Genomic DNA, 25,389 nt, shown 5'->3' on the forward strand with positions numbered 1-25,389 from the left:
AACAGTGACCACCAAGTCCAAATGGTGTCTGTTCGGGAAGTAAACTGAAGCTAGCCACATCTGCAGGGGCCTGAGGCCAAACTTGCATGCTGGACCATGTAAGTGCATGCGGCCATGTGCCCCAGTAGCTTAAGGCAAACTCGACTATTGTAAATGGGTGTACCATGACCTTGGATATCAGGTCCAACAGTCTGGAAACAGGCCTCCAAGAGGAAGGCTCTGGCTTGGATCAAGTTGAGCACTGCCCTGATAAATTCTGTTCTCTAAACTGGAATAAGAGTCCACCTTTGCTGGTTTATCAACAGGCCCAGCGCTCAGAAGGTGGCTTGGACCATGCTGATGTTGTTCTTTACTTGAGCCTTTGAATGACCTTGATCAGTCAGTTGTCGAGGTACGGGCAGACCTGAATTCCTCACAGTCTGAGGAAGGCAGCTACCACTACCATGCACTTCATGAAGACCCAGGGGGCTGCAGATCAGCTGAAGGGAAGGGCTGTGAATTGGTAGTGAGTTTGGTTTACAATAAACATGAGAACTCTCCTGTGGCCATGAAAGATAAAAATGTGAAAGTAAGTGTTCTTAAACTCGAGAGTGGTGTACCAGTCCCCTGGAACCAGAAAGGGAATAATGGAGGCCATGTGAAACCTCAGTTTCTTGAGATATTTGTTGAGATGACATAGGTCCAGAATGAGTTGAAGGCCCTCCCTTGGATTTTGGGATTAGGAAATATTGTGAATAAAACCCCTTCCCTCATGTCTTGAGGAACCTCCTCCCTGGCCCCCATCTGTAGAATGGTCTGCACCTCCTAGATGAGGACCTGCTCGTGAGAAGGGTCCCTGAAGAGGGACAGCGTTGGGGTGTAGGAAGGAGGGGTGGATGAAAACTGGAGGGCATAGCCAACCATCCCTGTATTTAGCACCCAGCAGTCCGATGTTATGCAGGACCACAGCAGGCGGAAGCAGGATAGTCAGTCCAAAAATCAGGGGGAGGCAGGATCTGAGACGAGAATTGGTATGGCACCCTTGGGCGCATCTTCAAAAGGCCTGCGTGGGCCCATTGGAGTACCCATGCAACCCAGCTGGGAAGCTGAGGTGGATGGAAGTGGCTGACATTGCTGGTAACCTCTCTCTTTATTTAAAAGGGTTCTGTCTCAGAGGTGAAGCCGAGAAGTGTGGTGGCTGTTGGGGCCTGAAATGCTTCCTTGAAGTAGATGAAGCATAGAGGCCCAGGGACTCAAGGGCAGGGTGGCCCTTGAGTCCTTCAGGCCATACAGTCTCATGTCCGTCTGTCTCAAAAATAATGAGGAGCCTTCAAAAGGGAGATCCTGGATTGATTGCTGGACCTCGTGAGGGAGATCTGAGGATTGAAGCCAAGAGTATAGCCTTATGGTGACAGTGGAGGCCACTGTCCTACCTGCTGGGTCAGCTGCAACCAGTGCTACCTGGAGTGAGGTCCTGGCAACATTCTGACTCTCCTTTAAGACAGCAGAGAATTCCTGCCTTGAGTCATGAGGCAGAGAGTCTCTGAACTTGGACAAGGAGTCCCACAGATTATAGTCATATCTCCTCAGTAGGGATTGCTGGTTTGAGATATGCAGCTATAAACTACCTGTTGAATAAACTTTCCTTCCAAATAGGTCCAGCTTTCTTGCATCGTTTTGTTTGGGGGTAGCACTTGTCTGGCCCTCTTGTTGGCCACTGACACAATGAGGGACCCTAGAGCAGGGTGGGAGTATGGGTACTCGTACCTGTTGGCTGGCACATAAAATTTCTTTTCAGCACTCTTTGAGGTGTGGGGCAGAGAAGGAGGAGTTTGCCACAGGGCCTTGACTGGCCTCATTAATGGGCAAGTTAGGAGTCGCTTCAGCCATGTCGATAAGGCTGTGGGATGATTCCTTAAGCTCCTCAATCTCTACCCCCAGATTAGCTGCTATCAGCTTCAGAAGGTCCTAACAGACCCTGAAGTCGTCCTGCAGAAGTGAGCTACTCAGCTCAGAGATTGACTTGTCTGGGGAGGAGGCGGCAAAAGCGGCTTGTACCGGAGGAGGGGCTTTTTCCTTTTCCTCAGCCCCAAGAACGTCGAAGGAAGCCACATCCTGAACATCGGTACCGGGGTCGGTACAGGAGTTGGGTCCAGTACTGAGCAGGAAGGAACGGTAGCCAGCCGCTTGGAAGCCACCAAGTAAGATCAATGGGACGGGTGACCCAATACCGGGGAAACCCCCAAGGGTTCCAGTAAGGCCACTGCACAGACCACCGTTCACTTGGCCAGGCACTGGGGGGCTGACCAGTACTGACCGATGTCCGGAGATGCACAGAATGGGTACCGGTGGTGGCCCTTTTGTTGGACATAGCATTCCACCTCAGATTCAGAGTCCCCACAAGGCAACTACGGTGGAGTGGTACCGCCCCCCCCCGTCTCCATTCGGTGCCAAGGATCTGGAGACCAGTGGCACAACGGAGATGGTCACGAAGAGGGTATCAGGCATGGCTTGTGCCCCATGCTCCCTCCTGCTCACAGTCAGTGGAGATGGCAGCTGTCCCATCAGAGTTGGTGGAACCGGGAGTGCCAATAAGTCCCTGTGCTGCAAAGGCCTCAGAGGTTGACAGTACTGTCAATCTGCTGGTGCCATGGTGGCTTCTGGCTGTCAGGAGAGGGTCCCGCACTGGACTTGAAACTCTGGGCAGAGTTGACGGTGGTGCTGTGGGACCATGGATGGAGAAGTGGCCTGGACTCCATTGCCTTTGCCATGTTTGTCCTTCTTCTCCACTGGTGAACGCCCTTTGTCGGTGCATTGCTTTTTGTGCTTCTTCCTCAGCACCGGAGATGGGGAATGGTACGGAGCAGCGTGCAGTGCCAGAGGAGCGGTTCGTACCGAGGCTGAAATGCTCAGTGCAGAATTGGAATGGCTTGATGGCTTACATTAGCATAGCCTTCAGTCTTACCTCTCTTTTCCATTTTTGTAAGGGGTCTAAAGTCCTGACAAAGCTGGCACTGGTCTCTCATGGGAATTTTCCCCAAACATTCCAGACAATTGGAGCGTGGGTCGCTCACAGGCATAGGTTTGCCACAGGAGGCACAAGGTTTGAAGCCCAGAGACTGGGGTGTGCCCAGCCCCAGGGGCAAAAGCAGGGTGGAAGCAGGGTGGATTTGATTTAAATCAAATTGATTTAAATCATGATTTAAATCACGTCAGAAAGACTTGATTTAATCATGGATATCTACATAAAAGTGCATTCTTGGTGGCTGTTATAACCTTAATACATATTCTTCACAACTCAGAGACAGATGTAGGTTTCATTTTTGGAAGGTACATATTATATATTTTTTAAATTATTTATTTTGAAAACTTTTCAGATTAGTTTTACAGCTATATCAGAAAATGAATGATTGTTTGGTTATTTCATTTACCAAAGGTAACTGAAGCAGATATTTATGAAATCATTGGGAGGTGAACTATCTCCAATTCAACAGGTTAATCATTAATATTTGGAGGATTTTCTTGCCACGCTGTATTAGGAGGAGAACATCACCAGACAGAGACATTTAAATTGTTTTATTTAAACTAAAACAACAACGTTATGTATTCTGGATTTTTTTTCTTTAAACAGCAAACAGATAATATTTTAACAAAACAAGCATATGAATTTTTGAATTTAAACATTTAAGTTTTTTAAAATCAGGTTTGCTTTTGTTAAAATTGCTTTTAACTAAAATAGTTAAATGAAATATTTAAAAAACAAAACAAAAATTAAATCGACTATGTCAGCCAGGTCAACATGAGAAACTTAAAATATTGGCTTCTGCAGCTAACTCAGTCATCTTCACCTTCATTTTCTTGTTTATTCATAATCTGGAAAAGAAAAACAAGCTTTCCTGCTTTTTCAGGTCCCAAATGATTTCTCAATTTGGAATGAATTAGTCCAAAGGAAGAAAATATGCTTTCTACACCACCAGAAGAAGCTACTGCTGTTAAAAGTGATATTATCACTTCAACAGTCTCTGAATCCAAGTGCTTAAGTGAATTCCACCAGTTCACTGGTGTGACTTTTTTTAAATCATCAGCAAACATATATTTCTTGAATGGTTCACCCTTAGCTCTGAAGTTTATTATAGGTGGCATTATGGAGGGATGACTGCTGGATGTCCATGTCATAGCCAACTCCTCTTCTTCAGCAGTTAAGGTTTGACCCTGGTACCGAGTATTGAGAATATTTCCAAGAAAATGAGCTGGAGATAGTGCTTGTCCCATTCTTTTTTTTAATGCTTGTAATTTAACTCTGTCATTGCATATTTCTCTTTAAGAGCTCACTCAGTTCCTTCCAAATTTCAACAGCGTCAGCAATAAAACAGCTATTTCCCTGCATTTTGTTCTTGGATACATTTGCAGCATTGTCTGTGACCAAGCTGCGTACTAGATATTTGAATTTTTTTCCCCACAGTTTGTTATAGCTTTTACTGCTACTTCTTGTAAGTATTCTGCTATGTGTGCATTTCCTGATGTATCAATTGTTTCTGTAAGGAAGACATTTCCGTCTCCTGTTGTCACACAAGCACATACAACAGGATCATTGCAGACATTGCTCCACCCATCAAGACTCAGGTTAACAATTTTACCCTCTAGACCTTTTGCACACTGCTCAATTTCTCTTTCATACACTTTATGCAGCCTGTGACATCTGCTCTGTTGGGAGAACTGTATCCTGGTCTTAATGACTGAACCATGTTAATAAAGTGTGGGTTCTCAATCATACAGAAAGGAGAGTTTGTTGCATAAACAAACCAGGCAATCTTTTCATCAATTACTACTTTTTGTATTTGTTTTTTAATCACAAACTTATCTATGGTTGTTTCTGGATGATGGCGATATAACTCAAACTATAGAAAATGATGGTGATCTTGAAGGTGGATAGTCTTCAGAACCCTGTATGTTGAGGATGGATTCTCCTAAACAAAATAAGTCAATGCAGTTATTTAATTATTATTACCATACTGCTCATTTAGTATTACTCATTGCATTCACTGACACTCAGTACTACTTTAAAGGTGAAACTGTAAAAGGAAGATCTGCCTATTTCAGGTATTTTTTTTTTTAATCACAACTGCATCTAAAATGATAGTAACATAGAGTAACAACTATATTTTTTGCTCAAACGTGAGAAATCAGTAATAGTCCAGAACGAAGAGAGGCAGTCCTTAAGAAAGAGGTATGAAATAAAAAAAGTTTACCAACCTGAAGATCCTGCATGTTCAGACGTGTTCCTTTCATTATCTTCAACGAAGTTTCCTCCTGAGAAGGAACACTTCTCATGATGTTGTTTCATTCGGACAACCAGGCCTTGCATTTCTTTGTTGCACTGTTTTCATTTTGAACGCATGCCTGTCTTACCCACAGGTAGAGGAACTTCATTAAAATATTCCCAAACTGGGTCTCTTTTACGGCCTGCTGCCATTATAGGTTTTCCATTCTAGTGAGAGAATGGTATGGTAGATCTCAAATGAATTAAGGCTACACTCAGAAAGGCCTCAAGACTTCTGGAATATGTTGCTCAAACAGTTTCACTTTTGTTTCTACTGCCTGTCCCTCCCTTCTCACATTTATCTCCAGACTTCTTCTCCCTGTCCAGATCTCTTCCGCCCCCAACAATCTTCTATTCATTGAACTTTCTGAAACTTTTCACTTTTAGAGAGAGGTAAGGGATTGACTCTGTGCACACACATTTGCAGAGGGACAATAGGGTTGAGATCTGTTAATTCTCACCTCTATATTATTTATTTATTCATTCAAAAACATTTTTGCTGTTAACGAGCATGTTATCTCTAGAGACACAAATCCACAGTTTCAGAACTGCAAAACTAAGCATCCCTGATGGTATCTTTTAGACTGAGCACTGAGTCCCATTGGGTAGATAGAAAGATTAACCTAAATAATCTATACAGAAGCCCTTGGAACCCCATAAGATTGGGTCCCTAATCCATGAACTATTGGAACTCATTTACAAAACTTTTCTTAAACGTTACATGAATATATTGTCTCATACTACAGAATTAGAATTTATAATCCCTATTCCATCTTTGAGCTATAATGTATCTTAATTAAATCTATCTTTAGATAGGTTTTTTCCTCAAAAAGCATTTTATCAAAAAAATCTGATTTAAATAAAAAAAACAGATTAAAAAACCCCCAAAACATTGATTTTTATCCAACATGGGCAAGAGAGCCCCCTCAACAATAGGAGAGAGGGTGTTCTAACTATTTACACTAATACTACTTATACTATATATTTACTAACTATACTTAAAACTAACAAACTATAAAACAGAGTACAAAACCACCGAGAAGAAGCCTTGCTGAAGCAAGAGGAGTTGTTCCAGCAACCGTCATGGGCACTAAGAAGGAACAGAGGGTGTGTGGCCCCTAGCATCACCCCTTAATCTGGTGCATGGCACCAGAGGGCGCTAGAGGCTGCCTGATAGATATCACTGAGGGAAAATTTTCCAGCAATGGTGCAATGCAGCTCACACATGCCTAATGTGGAATGCACATCAGCAAGCCCTTGAAGAATTTATTAAGCAAAATTTGTGGACTGTCAAAAATAAGATTAAAAACAGAACTGATCAATCAGGTGCAAACAATGTTGGATGGAAGTCTGTGAAATTCAAATAATATTTTTGAGCAAGATCTAAGATTTTTTTATGTGGTTTCAAGATGTTCTTGTTTGGACACTGGGTGTTTATGCATTCCTCAAAACACTGCAGATTTACAGAACTGTGGTATATTTTAAAGTTAGGATCTTAGCAGATGATTAAGCACAAATTCAAAGCACTAATTTTTGTCTGTTTTTAGTATATACTTTAAGCAGTTTGGTTGGAAACACTGACTGGAACTTGAAAAAAGCATGGAGTACACACATTAGTCCCATGATCTTAGCACCAAACTCTCAAGTATAGTCTCAGATCTGACAATAATTGCCTCTGTGCCTTGGGTCAGTCACTTTCCCTCTTTTTCCTTCTGAGTTTTCCCTCATCTTTAAAAAAATGCAGATAGTTCTACCCACCTACTTACTGGAAGTATTGTGAGGATCATTTAGTGTGTGTACAGCACTTTGAAGACTAAAAGCAATATATAAGAACTTTTATTATTTATTATTATTAATAGGAATGTGTTCTTCACTGTGTTCTACCATAGGTTCCAAAATGTTCAGGGCAATCAAAACATACACAGTCAACACCCAGAGAACCTTCCATACTCACTAAGGGCCTGATTCTGCTCACAATCACGGAAACTCCATGCCCCTCAGGTCTCCTCAGCAACAGAGGCTACTCTGTGTCCTGAGAGAGAATTCCCCTAGCCCCGCCTCCAAAGGGCAGTCATACATAACTTAGGCCGCTGCCTACCTCTTTCCCATTCCCAGAATCTGTCCAGTCCAATTGCAATAAAATGCATTCAAGCTTTGAAAAATGATGCTGGGGAGGCTTAAAGCTTGCTTAATGCCATCTGAACATCCCAGTGTGGGGAAATAGATGGGAGGAAAGGGTTAGACTGCGTCCCACATGAAGGATTGATTTAAAGGGGGTGTGGAGCCTGAAGACATCATCTTGGCTTTCCGTTCAGAAACGGAGCTAGCTAGAAGACACTGGGGGTGAGAAGGACCCTTTATCCCTGCCCTGAAGTGGGAATGAGGAGGGGAGGGGAAGAAGCAGAGAGTGCACCATCTCACTCTACAAAGTACATTGCAGCATTGTTGGTTGTTTTGGTTTCTTCCTCACCTATTGATAGAGCTGTGCAAGGAGGGTACTACACTTCATTTATATCTTCTTTGCAGCTTCATGCTGTGGAGTATATCCATTTCCTTTTTCCTTCCTCAGTCTTTTACACACCAACCCAACCTCTCCCAATGCACAGTCACTTCAGATGACCTACGTGCCCCAAAAGATGATGCAAGCCATGGTTAGGATTGGGTGCTAAATATGAAAATTAACACTTAAACTTATATTATTTATCATGTGAAAAAGATGTATGATAAAACTGTCAGTGTCCTAACAGACATTTAAAATGCCTTTCTGCCAACTTTGAAGGCAACATTAACAATACAGAAAAATTTAAATAATTACAGTATTGTGGTACAATTCTGTTATGGTCAGCTCCTCACAGTATTTGGAAGGAAACCTGTCAGCGTGCCACATTTTATAAAGAGTCACAGGAGAGCATAAGGGCACTTGCCAAAGAAAATCTACCAATTCAATACAGCTTAAAAGGTGAGTGTGAGATTCCTTGGAAATACATATGATGTGTGAAGTCGTGTGGATGTAGCAGCTTTCACAGTTATGTATCCAGGACTACATCCTCAAATAGCATATATTAGCGCTGCTCCATTGATTTAAAGAAGCTCTGCCAATTTATACCAGTTGAGCACCAGAGTCTGAGTCCTCCAGAAAGTTCAGGGAACTCAGAGAAATACAGAAGGCCAAATTCTGCCTTTTATATGCTCATGCACCTTGAAAGAGTACATCTGCTGTCTATACAAGCCACATATAACACTTTGCTCTTACAGAACATTTTTAATCTAAGGATCTCCTGGTATTTTACAAATAATAATTAAATCTCACTATTTGTGGGAGCTATAGGTAACGTGAAGTACAGATTGGTTAAGAGACTTGTCCAAGGTCACACAATACATAACAGAACTAGGAATAAAGGCCACGAGTTCTGGCTCCCAGTCTTTTGTTCTAACCACTGCACACATCCTTCCTCTTATAAAGAATTTATCACTATGTATCAAATGTTATTCCTACAAAGAAGGCACGTGCTATGTTTGAAAGGAAATAGTATTTAAATTCAGCTCAGACGGAATGGGAGCACATAAAGCAGTATGATGCCCTTTCACTTTCCCTCAATCACTGTGTAATTTGTGCCCTCTGAAATGTGTGTGTGTCAGACACATTGTAATAATCAGTTTCATTTTGGAAATTTTGTTGACATTTTTGTTAAAAGACTAAATCTGATAAATTTGCTACTCACTAACACTCCAATTCAATAAAGCACTTAAGCCCATGCAAGTGTGTTGCTGAGTAAGGGCCCCAATGCTCATCTACCTTTGCAATATGCTTTGAAATCTACTAGTGAAAAGTGCTTTATAACAGCAAAAGTATTACTACCACCACCATGGGGAGTAAATTTAATAAGATCTTTCCAAATGAATCAATCAATAAATGGAAATTAAGGTGGAACTGTTTGAGCATATTGTGTGTGCACGCGCATCTTGGGTTCTGATAGCATTTTTTTCCTTTTTGCTGTGATTTTTTTGCTGCTAGGAATGCTCTTTCAAATGATTTTTCTCCTGATCAGAGATCATTCTAGATAAGCTTCTGCTGCAGCATCTAAAGAAAACTGAAGAGAAATTTAATGGAACCTATCTTGCTTCTCCTCCCTGGTTCAAGAGTGGATTGAAGGATAATTGAGATGACATGTTTAAGAGCTACTGACAATGACCACTAGCCCTGACTCATGCAACCACAGCTGTAAACTTATTTAAATCTTTAGATTGAATATACGGACGTTGCAACGTTTAAACCAGCTTTACATTCACAAAACATTTCAGCAGGTCATTATACCCTCTGGGGCTATGGACTAGCATTAAAAAACTTAAAATGCCTTGGCTTGTAACTACATAAAAATTTGATTAAACCGAAAAATTCCTGGCTGTCCCAAACAGCCCCTTAACAACAACAGGCTATTGGCATCATTATAATATGTAGAAAATTAGTCACAGCAGCAAATAGATTGGTTTGTTAAACAGTACACATTATGATTTTCTTTAGTAGTAATGAGAGTAAACTTAGACAACAAATCCTCTTAAACACCTCTACATCAGCAAATGCAGTTTCTGCCTGTCCCAATTAATATTTTGCTAAGAATTTATTACCCAACAGAAAATCATTTGACATTGCAACAATTCAATTTCATGCTTCACATACAAATACTTACCTAGGCTTTTTTTCACCATTACTAACACATCACTTACTCTTCCAAATCTCACAGTGTAAATTAAAATCAAAAGCTCTGCATTCATGCTTTAAACCTATAACGTTAAGTCAGAAGCAGGATGGAAAACTGATCTGCAGAGGTTTGAGTCCAAAACTCTAGTCTTTTCCACCACACACACAAAAGGTCTACAAACTACTACTTTCCTACAATAACAGAAGAATTGTCTTTATTCACGTTTGAAACTCTTCAGAAATGAATGGGAATTAGTCAGTCAGAATTAGTCTATTGCACATCAGTGCAAAAGAAAAGGGTTTGGTTATTGTCCAAAAACAACATGTCCAAGAATATTTTATTGCAGTATTTATAGTATATGAAACAAACCTGCTCCAAAAATAATCAAGCTTTGAGTTGATGGCAATGCACATAAATAACACATGTAAAATAACACTAATCTCCCATGGAAATGTTTACCGTTAAATATTTACTTGTGTCCTCTATTTCTGAAGGTAATAACAAACTTTGTTCAGCAGTCTCCTCTGTGTAATCATACATATCTAAGTAGTGGAGTGTTAACTGTAGATAGGATTATTTATTCTTTATAATGGCTCATACAGTAACTATTCCCACACAGTATAACCAGGTGAACAATAAACCACCGCAGAAATAGATGCTCTCTTGCTTCTGTTTTAGCTTAGATAAAGTCTTTGAATGGTGTCTAAATTAAAACAAACTAAAACAAAACAAAAAAAACCAAAGTTGATATGACATGTGAAGAAGGGAAAGAAATGAGTTACAAATATGTTATTGAAAGCACTTCTAAAATGGACTCCAGGAAATATTTCCTGGCTCCTTTTCTTACAGAAGGAGAAAAATATATTGGTGACTAATTGATTATAGAATACATATTAATTAGAAAATGGATTGGTTTGAGATAAAGTATTATGGTGCTCAAGTAAAGGAGCCTGAGTAGCTGAAATGCCAACAAACTAGAATGAGCAAATCTGGAATTATTGGTAACAAAAGGAATGCTGAAAAGACAAAGCACAAACAGAAAGTAAAAGCCGTTTTGGTGTGGGATTTCTTTTGTTAATTATGGTCCTCCTCCTGCAAACACTACTGTTTGAAGGACCAGGGCATCTGTGCATAGCGTATATAATATTTAAAATTTCATTTTACCTTTTGAGCTTCAGAGAACATGCTATTTGATTTCAGTAAGTGAAAAGCTTAAAAAAAAACCTGAAGCCAAAATTTAATTACACCATTTTAAAAAAGACAATCAGTACATTTCCACGCACCTCCAGGGCATTCACAGAACCAACTAACTTCAGCCACTCAGCAACATGCGATAAAATCTACCTTTGCTCCCCTTATAAATGGAAGTTGTAAGAAGAACAGAAGGGGAAAGGTCTCCTCTATACTTGACTGTGTGTTATGGGTACAGGTATAAGTGTACCACTGGTAGATAACCAGAAAGATATGTTGGTGTCCCCTGTCCTAAAGTAATTTAATCACTAACTACTGTATATTTTACAGTAAGGAAGGTTTGCTTTGCCACAAAAACTGTATATAATACCAATACACAAGTTTATACTGAGTTCCTTATTTTTTGATGGGAGGAGGAAGGAAGGAGAGAAGACAGCCAGCGTAATAAAACAAATTCCCATCTGAACTTATGGAACTATTGCACTTTTAGTGTTTTTAAAAAAGTATGTGGTCTTTGTCTCCTTATAATAAAAAAAACTCCAAAAATATGGTCTATAAAATCCATCAGTACACAGAAGCTGCTTATTTCCTCATAAACATGGAGGCTAGTGAAATTACTACTTCTTGACTAACACCACCACACAATTTCTTTTTCCAGATATTAAATCCTATCTTTTGTTAATGTCACAATGTGAAGAAAATGATTTATTACTGATATTTATTTTTGCTGTTTCTGGTATAACCGAATATCAGCTAAGTATAATTTTTACTGCATATTAAGGTGGTTAAAATGCCTCTTTTGTTTCTATTAATATGGTAGAGTGTATGAGTATGATTATAAACTAATATCAGAATAATAAAACAAACAAACTGAGATTATACATCAGGTTATTTTACTAGTCAGATAAATTAGACATCATGTACATCATCTCTTTAATAGTATGAACTTCTGTAGTTTGTGCATTTGATGCACTTTTCAACTGTCAGGATTGTAATTGTTCTGTACTTTGCTAAACACATTTTTTTTCAATAGTACATTTAATAAAAGGTGCTGGACTGACTGCTTTGGAGAGTGAATCTGATACTGGAGAAATTCTCCAGTCCATCTTGCATTCCTGACCTCAATTTTGAATAAGCAAGAGTCACTATTGGAAGCTGCAGGTCACATGATATTTCTGAGCATGTGCAATACAAATGTAGGTGGAAAGGTCAAAAGTAAGGGAAAGGTCAGATGAGGTAATCATAACTCTGGGGTAAACAATGGCAGTAAGCATGCGTGGAATGTTGGCATGTGTTCAAGAATGTGAGGTAATGTTTGGTACTGAGCATGTGCAGGAAAGATCTGATGATGTCATGCATCTAGAAAGTTCTGACAGGACACTATAAAAGGCAGTGTGTCAGCGGGCAGCCAGGCAGTTAGGAGTGGAGCAGCCGAAGGAGTAGGAACTGAAGAGAGCAAAGCAGAGAACAGCAGCAGACCTGAAGAAGCAGCAGTGGCAGCAGCAGCAGAAGTCAGCAGAGTAAGCTTGCCAGTTATAATTATAGTACAGTATAGAAAAGCATAGTATAGTGTTAGTGTGCATGTGTGGGTTAATAAAGATATATGTATGAGTGTTGATAGTGAAAGAAATGTATAAGATTTAAAGCGTATAGAAATTGCTGTCAGCAGCCTGTGACAGATTGGCCATCTGTGACAGGGTGCAACCACTAAGAACCATTTCAACTGTATGTTATTGCGGATGGGGTGCTCTTTAACTTGTTGAAGGGATTTGTGTTTTTAGATTACTACTGTATTACCCCTGGTCTACACTAGGAGTTGAGGTCGAATTTAGCGGCATTAAATCGATTTAACCCTGCACCTGTCCACACGACGAAGCCCTTTTTTCCGACTTAAAGGGCTCTTAAAATCAATTTCCTTACTCCACCCCCGACAAGGGGATTAGCGCTGAAATCGGCCTTGCCGGGTTGAATTTGGGGTACTGTGGATGCAATCAGACGGTATTGGCCTCCGGGAGCTATCCCAGAATGCTCCATTGTGACCGCTCTGGACAGCACTCCCAACTCAGATGCATTGGCCAGGTAGACAGGAAAAGACCCGCAAACTTTTGAATTTCAATTTCCTGTTTGGCCAGCATGGCAAGCTGCAGGTGAGCGCAGAGCTCATCAGCAGAGGTGACCATGCAGAGCTCATCAGCAGAGGTGACTATGATGGAGTCCCAGAATCGCAAAAGAGCTCCAGCATGAACCGAACGGAAGGTACGGGATCTGATCGCTGTATGGGCAGAGGAATCCGTGCTAACTACGTTCCAGTTTTCGAAATGCCAAAACATTTGTCAAAATCTCCCAGGGCATGAAGGACAGAGGCCATAACAGGGACCTGAGAGGCAAGCCTACCAGAAAACCAGAGAGGCAAACGGCCGCTCCAGGTCAGAGCCCCAAACATGCCGCCTCTATGATGAGCTGCATTCCATTTTAGGGGGTTCAGCCACCACTACCCCAGCCGTGTTGTTTGACTCCTTCAATGGAGATGGAGGCAACACGAAAGCAGGTTTTGGGGATGAGGAAGATGATGATGATGAGGTTGTAGATAGCTCACAGCAAGCAAGCGGAGAAACCGGTTTTCCCGACAGCCAGGAACTGTTTCTCACCCTGGACCTGGAGCCAGTACCCCCTGAACCCACCCAAGGCTGCCTCCCGGACCCGCCAGGCGGAGAAGGGACCTCTGGTGAGTGTACCTTTTAAAACAGTATTCATGGTTTAAGAGCAAGCATGTTTAATGATTAATTTGCTCTGGCATTCGCGGCTCTCCTGGATGTACTCCCAAAGCCTTTGCAAAAGGTTTCTGGGGAGGGCAGCCTTATTCCATCCACCATGGTAGGACACTTTACCACTCCAGGCCAGTAGCACATACTCGGGAATCATTGCAGAACAAGGCACTGCAATGTATGTTTGCTGGCGTTCAAACAACATCCATTCTTTATCTCTCTGTGTTATCCTCAGGAAAGTGATATAATTCATGGTCACCTGGTTGAGATAGGGTGCTTTTCTTAAGGGGACATTCAGAGGTGCCCGTTCCTGCTGGGCTGTTTGCCTGTGGCTGAACAGAAATGTTCCCCGCAGTTAGCCACGGGGAGGGAGGAGGGGTTAGCCACATGGTGAGGGGGAGGCAAAATGTGACCTTGTAACGAAAGCACGTGTGCTATGTATGTAATGTTAACAGCAAGGTTTACCCTGAAAGAGTGTACCCACTGTTCTATAAAATGTGTCTTTTTAAATACCACTGTCCCTTTTTTTTTCCTCCACCAGCTGCATGTGTTTCAAGGATCACAGGATCTTCTCCTTCCCAGAGGCTAGTGAATATTAGAAGGCGAAAAAACGCACTTGCGATGAAATGTTCTCTGAGCTCATGCTGGCCTCCCACACTGACAGAGCACAGACAAACGCATGGAGGCAAACAATGTCAGAGTGCAGGAAAGCACAAAATGACCGGGAGGAGAGGTGGCGGGCTGAGGAGAGGGCTGAAGCTGAAAGGTGGCAGCAGCGTGATGAGAGGAAGTAGGATTCAATGCTGAGGCTGCTGGAGGATCAAACTAATATGCTCCAGCATATGGTTGAGCTGCAGGAAAGGCAGCTGGAGCACAGACCGCTGCTACAGCCCCTGTGTAACCAACCGCCCTCCTCCCCAAGTTCCATAGCCTCCTCACCCAGACGCCCAAGAACGCGGTGGGGGGGGCCTCCGGCCACCCAGCCACTCCACCCCTGAGGATTGCCCAAGCAACAGAAGGCTGGCATTCAATAAGTTTTAAAGTTTTAAACTTTTAAAGTGCTGTGTGGCCTTGTCCCTCCCTCCTCCAACAACCCACCCGGTGCTTCTCTCCTTCACTACCCCTCCCGGGCTATCTTGGCAGTTATCCCCCTATCTGTGTGATGAATGAATAAAGAATGCATGAATGTGAAGCAACAATGACTTTATTGCCTCTGCAAGTGGTGATCGAAGGGAGGAGGGGAGGGTAGTTAGCTTACAGGGAAGTAGAGTGAACCAAGGGGCGGGGGGGATTCATCAAGGAGAAACAAACAGAACTTTCACACCGTAGCCTGGCCAGTCATGAAACTGGTTTTCAAAGCTTCTCTGATGTGCACCGCACCCTCCTGTGCTCTTCTAACTGCCCTAGTGTCTGGCTGCGCGTAACCAGCAGCCAGGCGATTTGCCTCAACCTCCCACCCCGCCATAAACATCTCCCCTTACTCTCTCAGAGATTGTGGAGCGCACAGCAAGCAGTAATAACAGTGGGAATATTGGGTTCGCTGAGGTCTAACCGAGTCAGTAAACTGTGCCAGCGTGCTTTTAAACGTCCAAATGCACATTCTACCACCATTCTGCACTTGCTCAGCCTGTAGTTGAACAGCTCCTGACTACTGTCCAAGCTGCCTGTGTATGGCTTCATGAGCCATGGCATTAAGGGGTAGGCTGGGTCCCCAAGGATAACTATAGGCATTTCAACATCCCCAACAGTTATTTTCTGATCTGGGAATAAAGTCCCTTCCTGCAGCCTTTGAAACAGACCAGAGTTCCTGAAGATGTGAGCGTCATGTACCTTTCCTGGCCATCCCACGTTGATGTTGGTGAAACGTCCCTTGTGATCCACCAATGCTTGCAGCACTACTGAAAAGTACCCCGTGTGGTTTATGTACTCGCCGTCTTGGTGCTCCGGTAACAAGATAGGGATATGGGTTCCGTCTATGGCCCCACCACAGTTAGGGAATCCCATTGCAGCAAAGCCATCCACTATGACCTGCACATTTCCCAGGGTCACTACCCTTGATATCAGCAGATCTTTGATTGCGTGGGCTACTTGCATCACAGCAGCCCCCACAGTAGATTTGCCCACTCCAAATTGATTCCCGACTGACCGGTAGCTGTCTGGCGTTGCAAGCTTCCACAGGGCTATTGCCACTCGCTTCTCAACTGTGAGGACTGCTCTCATCTTGGTATTCATGCACTTCAAGGCAGGGGAAAGCAAGTCAAAGTTCCATGAAAGTGCCCTTACGCATGCAAAAGTTTCGCAGCCAGTGGGAATCGTCCCAGACCTGCAATACTATGTGGTCCCACCAGTCTGTGCTTGTTTCTTGGGCCCAGAATCGGCGTTCCACCGCATGAACCTGCCCCATTAGCACCATGATGCCCACACTGCCAGGGCCCGTGCTTTGAGAGAAGTCTGTGTCCATGTCCTCATCACTCTCGTCACCGCACTGACGTCGCCTACTCATCCGGTTTCTCTTTGCCAGGTTCTGGCGCTGCATATACTGCTGGATACTGCAGGTGCTGTTTAATGTGCTCCTAATTGCCAAAGTGATCTGAGCGGGCTCCATGTTTGCTGTGGTATGGCGTCTGCACAGAAAAAAGGCGCGGAACGATTGTCTGCTGTTGCTCTGATGGAGGGAGGGGCGACTGACAACATGGCTTACAGGGAATTAAAATCAACAAAGGGGGTGGCTTTACATCAAGGAGAAACAAAAACAACTGTCACACAGAATGGCCCCCTCAAGGATTGAACTCAAACCCCTAGGTTTAGCAGGCCAATGCTCAACCCACTAAGCTATCCCTCCCTCTGGTATTTCAGGCAGGACTGAATCTCCATTAAAGTTTTCAAGGTGCCCCTGACAGACCCCACCAGAACGATTGTCGGCTGTTGATTTCACGGAGGGAGGGAGGGACGGGGGAGCAAATGAATACAAAACAAATCTGGTCTATTTCTTGTTTTGATCCACTCCATCTATCTTTTACATCTTCAGCAGGCAGCAGACGGTGCAGTAGGACTGCTAGCCATCCTCATCTCCTGCCTGCTCACCGTAAAATGGTACAATAGGACTGCCTGCAGGACTAAAGAGAATGACCTGGTAGAGTCACTCCTAATTTAGTCCCTGCACCCATGTCTGCCCAGGCGCTCCTGACCAACCTTACCAAGGCAGCCAGGAGCACCTCGGACACAATGACGATGGTTTTCAGGCCTATTGCACCGTCTGCTGCCACAAGGCAATGGGTTGCTGCTGCTGTGTAGCAACGCAGTACCGCGTCTGCCAGCACCCAGGAGACATACGGTGGCAGTGAGCTGAGCGGGCTCCATGCTTGCTGTGGTATGGCGTCTGCACAGGTAACTCAGGAAAAAAGGCGCGAAACAATTGTCTGCCTTTGCTTTCACGGAGGGAGGGAGGGCCTGACGACACATACCCAGAACCACCCGAGACAATGTTTTTTGCCCCATCAGGCATTGGGATCTCAACCCAGAATTCCAATGGGCGGCGGAGACTACGGGAACTGTGGGGCTACTCACAGTGCAACACTCAAGAAGTCGACGCTAGCCTCGGTACTGTGGAAGCAGTCCACCGAGTTAATGCACTTAATGCACTTAGAGCATTTTGAGTGAGGACACACAATCGACTATATAAAAACGATTTCTAAAAAACCGACTTCTATAAATTCGACCTAATTTCGTAGTGTAGACATACCCTTAGAGATTATTGCTTATACTAATCCAAAAATGCCTTGTTTTGGAAAAAAATCCTGTTTCTGTCAATCATTTATTGGAAGGCTGTATCCATGTCCACCAGCTATTTCCTTAGCTATCCTGGAGACCCATACTTTAGGAAAACAGATTGGTTAATAAGTGGGTTGTTTTTAGGAAACCCTTAGTAAAAACAGGAGAGGGCAATAGGTGAGCTATTCTGGGGCTACCCTACATCTGTTTTCGGGGTACAATGCCCTTATTCATCCACAGAACAGGAACTGCAGGAGCATTGGTATATATCCCGAAAATTTTTGCTCACGTACTTCAGCCATCACCTGGTGGGACCTCTTGGGGTTTGTCTACACAGCTAAAAAACACCCACAGCAATGAGTCTCAAAGGCCAGGTTTACAGACTGGGCCTCATGCTATGGTGCTAAAAATAGCTGTTTAGATATTTGGGTTTGGGCTGGAGCTTGAGTTCTAAAACCACTCTCTTGGACTTCACAGCCTGCGCCCGAATGCTTACACAGCTATTTTTAGCGCTTCAACACAAGCCCAAGTCTGTGGACCTAAGCTCTGAGACTTGCTGCCTTAGGTATTTGTTTTGCCATTTAAACATACCCCTAGAGTCAGCAGGGATTCCAATTTCCATGCCCATTCAATACATGGCCTCTTAAATATGACTGCCAGAAAGGCTGTCAAAAATTCCATTTGTCATTTTAAGTTTTGTGATGTGGACTCTTGTTCTGAAGGACATGAACTGAGACTACTAATTCATTTCTCTTAGATCAAACAACAGCACAGTAACAACTTTCAATAACTATTGACCTCTTCTGGACTCCTACTAGAGACTCAGAAATGAAAGATTTTGTTTCTTCTTATCAGTCCCTTGAACCATCCACCTCCCCCTATATCCAGCACATTTATGTGAAAACAGAATGTGTTCCATGAATTTAGACACTATGAAAATTAAAATAAAATTGTTTCCAACAAAAGCCCTAGTGATGATGTAGTACAGAGGCGGGCAAACTTTTTGGCCCGAGGATTGCATCGGGTTTCTGAAATTGTATGGAGAGCTGGTTAGGGGAGGCTGTGTCTCCCCAAACAGCAAGGCGTGGCCCGACCCCCGACCCCTATCTGAACCCCCCACTTCTCGCCCCCTGACGCCCCCCCCCGAGACTCCTGCCCCATCCAACCCCCACTGTTCCCTGACGGTCCCCAGGGGACCCCTGCCCCATCCACCCCCCCTCCGCTCTCAGTCCCCTGACCACCCCTGGACCCCCCCACCCCTAACTGCCCCCCGCCACCCCATCCAATCCGCTCCCTCCTTCCTGACTGCCCCCCTGGGACCCCTGCCCCATCCAACCCCCCCTTCTCCCTGACTGCCCCCGGACCCCTCACCCTAAGTGCCTCCCACTGCCCCATTCAACCCCCCCCTCCTTCCTGAGTGCCCCCCCGGGACCCCTGCCCCATCCACACCCCCTGCTCCCTGTCCCCTGACCGCCCTCCGCCACCCCATCAAACCCCTCCTCTCCTTCCTGACTGCCCCCCTCCGGGACCCCTGCCTCCATTCAACTCCTATTCCTCGCCCTCTGACCGCCCCGACCCCTATCCACGCCCCTGATCACCCCCTGAACTCCCCTGCCCTCTGTCTAACTCCCCCTTGCTCCCATACCACGCTGCCTGGAGCGCCGGAGGCTGGCCAGCATGGCCGCACCAGGACAGGCAGCCGCGCCACGCCACGCAGCAGAGAACCGGGTCAGGCTGGGCTCTGCAGCCCTGCTGCCCAGAATATAGCTCTGCGCGGCAGCGTGGCTACGGGGGAGAGGCCGGGGGCGAGCCTCTTGGGCCAGGAGCTCAGGGGCCGGGCAGGACGGTCCCGCAGGTCGTAGTTTGCCCACCTCTGATGTAGTAAGTGGCATGAGAATATGTCCAACTAGAAACAACTGAAGAAAGTTACCCATTACATGTCAACCTGACACCAAATATTATGAAACATTTTCCTTTACATAACAAACTGGTAGCTTTTCATGTAATAATGCAGAACATACCTATGTTGCAGGAAACCAATAAAAGGTGAAACTCCCGTTCCTGGACCCACCATCATAAAAGGGACAGATGGATCTGAAGGTAAGTGGAAAGTGTTGACTGGACGAGCAAAAATAGAGACCTAGAATGAAATTAAATATTATTACATGTGTGGGAACATATGTGTGTGTGTGTGTGTGTGTGTGTGTGTGTGTGTGTTCGTTCCCACACACATACACACGCGTACACAGAACAAATTAATGAATTATATTTGAATGATTGTAGTCTGCTTAAACTTCCCAGCTTACTGAAGTCATGTAAATATTTGAGGCCAAATTTCAAATAGGTCTCTGAAAATATAGATGCCAAATTTGCAGTCTATCTGCACGTCCAAAAGTGGGTAAATGCACACAGAAACATGGGTTTCTGAATATCAAAACTGATACAATCTCAAATTTAGGAGAGGCATTTTTAGAGGTTCTTGAAATTTTGATCTGTAGTACTCTGAGGAAACAAGGCAATCTTAAACTGTTTCTTTCCTTCCACTTGTGACCCCTGCTCCCATCATCTCTTATTATTATGGAAAAGAGTCAAATGTGAGTTTCTCTGGAACTGCAAGACTGACTCCCTGTGAGAGTGAGTGAGAGACAGACATTTTTCTCTCAACAAAAATTGAACCATCTGTTGAACATTAAATATTCTCTATACTGGTCTGTTTGTGCCAGCTTAATTGAAGATAATAATTACCCAGCTAGAAACAAGGTTAACAGGTTTCCCCTGTCCAGAGGTTTAACACATTATAAAATTTCCCTACCCCCAATGTAAGAGAACATTTTCAAAGGGACAGTTGGAAGAAGAGATTCACAGATCTAAGGCCAGAAAAGATTGCTGTGGTTATCTAATCTGATCTCCTGTATACCACAGCCCATAGAGCTTCCCTGAAAAAATTCCTAGAGCACAGCTTTTAGAAAAACATCCAATGTTTATTGAAAAGTTGTCAGTGATAGAGAATCTACCACAAGAAGCCAGATTTGAAATGGGACCTTTAGATCTTCACTCCAATGCTCGCCCAATTGAACTAGTTCAGCAAAAAAATAAAATATAAAATAAGACATCTGCCTTAGAAGAGGCTCTTTTCTCCATCACTGTGGACAGCACCACCATCCTTCTTGCAACCCAGGAAATAGTCTGGGCATTATCTTTGACTCAGCCTTCTCTGTAGACCTACACATCCAGGCCATGTCTAAATCTTGCTGCTTCTTCTTTCAAAACACCTCCAAGATCCAGACTTCCCTCTGCCCACACAGATAAAACTTATCCAGGCCCTCCAACATCTCACATATTGCAACACCTTCCTCTCTGATTTTGACAAATGCTTGCCCCCTTAAATCCACTGAAAATGCCACAAGTATCTTCTTGGATTATCCTTCTAACCACATTACCCTCCCCTGCATCCCTCTGTTAGTTCCACCTGTTTAGCTGCATCAAACACAAGCTTCTTGTCTTTTTCTTTTCAGGCCAATCATGTCAACCCCCACCTCTGCTCTACCAGTGATGTCAACAGTCATTGTCCATCGGTGCAGTTTTTCCTCAGGCACCTCTGTGATTTCTTAAATGCCACCCCTTTTGCGTAGGAAAAGCTACAATGTGATGGTTTGCTTTTGTGGGGAACACTGCCTGGTCAGGGCTTAGACCCTTCAACATGCGGGGTGGAGGGCAGGTTGGCAGGGGAGCCAGGGACCTCCCACTCCACTGGGTTCCCGCCTAGGGCCCTGTGAGGGCTATCAAAGGCCTAATACCCAGGCCTAGGCTGCCTTCCCTGGACCACTTCCTACCACTCCGCTAATGTCCAAAGTTCCCAGTCTGTGGCAAGGAGGTGTAAAGGGAGGGGGTCCGGTGTAAAGTTGGCAAGGGGGTCAGGTTACCACTAAATGCCTCCTTGTGGCCATGCTTGGTGTGGCAGCTCTCTCTCTCTCTCTCTCTCTCTCTCTCAGGGCAGCAGCTGCCTCCTCCTGTGACTTGACCCTCTGGCCAGGTCAATTTCCAATCTCTCCCCTGTCCTGGTAGTCCACAAACAACCCAAGGGGAATTAACACAAACAAACAATTCATATGAGAGAGAGAAGGAAATTCTTCCCTCTCAAGGTGTATCTGAAGCAGATTCTCCCTTCCCTCAGGGAGGAACCTTCCGGCAGTTGTTGCTGGGAGAGATCCTGCTTTCCCTCAACCCTTTCCTCAGGAGCTACAAGTTGCAGGTCTGCTCCCTTCCCTGGTTTGCCCACAAATGAGCTGTTCTTCTCCCTTTTAACACCATCTCTAGCGTGTGCATCTTTTGCAGGTATGGCAGCGTGGGACTGGCTCAGCTCAGAACATCTCCTTAACCCTTGTTGCCCAGTATGGGGTTTGAATATCCCATCACATGTACATAAAAATCATCACAAAGCCACTACATTATCCTTCTTCAAATCACTCCTTCAACTTCACCTAACTGTGATGTCCACAAAACACGTGACAATGTGCTAGGCAGCTGGTGAACTGCGACTGCTGTTTGTTATACTGCAAATAATCATCTTTGTTTCGATTTTCACTAAGAAGGTTCGTGGCAACTGGACATCTAACATAGTGAATACCAGTGAAAATGAGGTAGGATCAGAGTCTAAAATAGGGAAAAAACAAGTCAAAAATTACTTGGACAAGTTAGATGTCTTCAAATCACCAGGGCCTGATGAAACGCATCCTAAAATACTCAAGGAGCTGACTGAGGAGATATCTGAGCCATTAGCAATTATCTTTGAAAAGTCATGGAAGACGGGAGACATTCCAGAAGACCGGAAAAGGGCAAATATAGTTGTCCATCTATAAAAAGGGAAATAAGGACAGCCCAGGAAATTACAGACCAATCAGCTTAATTTCTGTACCCGGAAAGATAATGGAGCAAATAATTAAGCAATCAATTTGCAAACACCTAGAACAGTAGTCCCCAACCTTTCTGTGGGAATAGCATATTACTATTCCCAGAAGACTGTGGCGGGTGTCGGACATCCTGTTGCCGAAATGCTGCTGAGAAACGGCAGTGGCAAGAAGTGTCGCCGCTGAAATGCAACCGATAAATCCAACGCTTCTTGGCAGCATTTTAGCGGGCGGTTCTCTGGCGGCCGTGCTCAGTGGAGGCATTTCGGCAGCGGGGTGTCCTATGGGCCCACAAAAATGCCCCAGAGGGCGCCATGGCCTAGAAGATAATAAGATGATAAACAACAGTCAGCATGGATTTGTCAAGAACAAATAGTGACAAACCAACCTGATAGCTTTCTTTGACAGGATAACAAGCCTTGTAGATAGGGAGGAAGCGGTAGATGTGGTATATCTTGAGTTTAGTAAGGCTTTTGATACTGTCTCACATGTACTTCTCAAAAACAAACTAGGGAAATATAACCTAGATGGAGCTACTATAAGGTGGGTGCACAGTTGGTTGGAAAATCATTCCCAGAGAGTAGTTATCAGTGGTTTAAAGTCATGCTGGAAGGACATAACAAGTGGAGTCCCGCAGGGACTGGTTCTGGGTCCGGTTCTGTTCAATATCTTCATCAGTGATTTAGATAATGGCATAGAGAGTACACTTATAAAGTTTGCGGACGATACCAAGCTGGGAGGGGTTGCAAATGCTTTGGAGGATAGGATTAAAATTCAAAATGATCTGGACAAATTGGGGAAATGATCTGAAGTAAATAGGATGAAATTCAATAGGGACAAATGCAAAGCACTCCACTTAGGAAGGAACAATCAGTTGCACATGTATGAAATGGGAAATGTCTGCCTAAGAAGGAGTATTGCGGAAAGGGATCTGGGGATCATAGTGGATCACAAGCTAAACATGAGTCAACAGTGTAACGCTGTTGCAAAAAAAGCAAACATCATTCTGGGATGTATTAGCAGGAGTATAGTAGGCAAGACAACAAGTAATTCTTCCACACTACTCCGCGCTGATTAGGCCTCAACTGGAGTATTGTGTCCAGTTCTGGGCGCCACTTTTCAGGAAAGATGTGGACAAATTGGAGAAAGTCCAGTGAAGAGCAACAAAAATGATTAAAGGTCTAGAAAACATGACCTATGAGGAAATAGTTACAAAATTGGGTTTGTTTAGAGAAGAGAAGACAGAGGGCACATAACAGTTTTTAAGTACATAAAAGGTTGTTACAAGGAGGAGGGAGAAAAATTGTTCTTCTTAAACTCTGAGGATAGGACAAGAAGCAAGGGGTTTAAATTGCAGCAAGGGCGATTTAGGTTGGACATTAGGAAAAACTTCCTAATTGTCAGAGTGGTTAAGCATTGGAATAAATTGCCTAGGGAGGTTGTGGAATCTCCATCATTGGGGATTTTTAAGCGCAAGTTGGACAAACACCTATCAGGGATGGTCTAGACAATACTTAGTCCTGCCTTGAGTGCAGGGGACTGGATTAGATGATCTCTCAAGGTCCCTCCCAGCTCTCTGATTCTATAATCTTACTGCTATGTTGTGCTCCCCCAATCCTGTTGTTGCATCCATTTGTTGCTTCCTGTCTTGTACTTCATATTGTGAATTCTTCTGGGCAGTGGTCATCTTTTTGCTGTGCGTGTATGATGACTAGTGGAGTGCAGCCCTAATCCCAAATCGGGGCCTTTAGCCCTTACCATAATACATATAAATAACAATAATGGGGACTCAACGTACTCCACTGAAGTCAATGACAAATGACAAACTTATTTTTGTGAATTAATTCAGTGGAGCAAGATTAGGTCCTTCGTTAAAGTAGACCACAATTTTATTTATTTATAAAGTTTAAGGGGAGAAATGTTAGAATAAAATTTAAGAACTTCTGCTCTACCACGAAAAACAAGTTTTTTTTAAAAAAACAACAACTCAGTTCTTGTTGTTTAATCCTCTGTGTGAAGCTCCCTTTTATCATTTCTCTAAAAATATTACAGCCCTCTGTTTCCTTTTGCTATTTAACAATAAGAAATTAGTGCAATTCCTGCAGGGGAAGCTGAAGTTTGTATTTATATAACCATAGTGCATTCCACCATATTTGAGTTAGTGGGTTACTTTTGCCATTATGTATTCCAATACTGTGTGTGGTTCTGATTTTTTTTAATATTGCTTCTGCAAATGGTACATGTATATCTATTTTTAAAAGAGTTTGCAATTAATCTAGTATATTTCTGCTCAACATCAGCCTCATTCATTTTGTATTGGTATTCTACATATTTTGCAATCAATGTGTACAGCTGCACATTTATCTATGTTGAATTTTAGCTTACACAGCAGATAAAAACACCTTAGAATTTTGTTCAGCCCACTGTAGTAATTAACCTTTCATTCTTCTCCCCCACACCCACCATATGTTTAGGCCCCTTTCCCATGTCCCAGTAGTAACTTAAAATGTGATAATATATATTAAATCAAAGATGTTTGTGAAAGTTGGGATAAACTACATCATATGCACACTGAGTCAATTTCCCTTGAAAATAATTTTTGAAAAATTAAAATAATTTTTAAGACAGATCTTCCTCTAGTAAATTTGACAAATTACCTCTGACTATGGATATGTTGCAACTGGACTCCCTCTTTTAATCAAATAGATGGCGATCTAAACTTTTTGGTGTCAGTTGTTCTTCCTTTTTGGCATGCT

The 25,389-nt window shown here is 43.5% G+C and overlaps 1 protein-coding gene across 14 annotated transcripts in view; it reads right to left on the bottom strand.

Annotated features, from left to right (window-relative positions):
* Positions 1–25,389, bottom strand: part of MTRR (5-methyltetrahydrofolate-homocysteine methyltransferase reductase) — a 116,740-nt gene that overhangs the window by 9,374 nt on the left and 81,977 nt on the right. For 11 of the 14 annotated variants that reach the window (XR_006288774.1, XR_005224445.2, XR_005224448.2 and 8 more), the window contains one exon: positions 19,748–19,866. The exons of 1 other annotated variant lie outside the window; for it this stretch is intronic. Coding sequence is in view for 9 of the 13 variants with exons in the window: in XM_043540275.1 (XP_043396210.1) it covers positions 19,748–19,866 (119 nt within the window). In the remaining 4 variants the exon portion in view is untranslated. Of the gene's footprint in view, positions 1–4,886; positions 4,947–16,445; positions 16,580–19,747; positions 19,867–25,389 lie in introns of those variants that run through there. 2 more of the 14 variants (XM_037893354.2, XM_037893352.2) reach the window with 2 other exon arrangements.

The sequence above is a fragment of the Chelonia mydas genome, chromosome 2 (assembly GCF_015237465.2).
Source record: "Chelonia mydas isolate rCheMyd1 chromosome 2, rCheMyd1.pri.v2, whole genome shotgun sequence".
Lineage (NCBI taxonomy): Eukaryota > Metazoa > Chordata > Testudines > Cheloniidae > Chelonia > Chelonia mydas.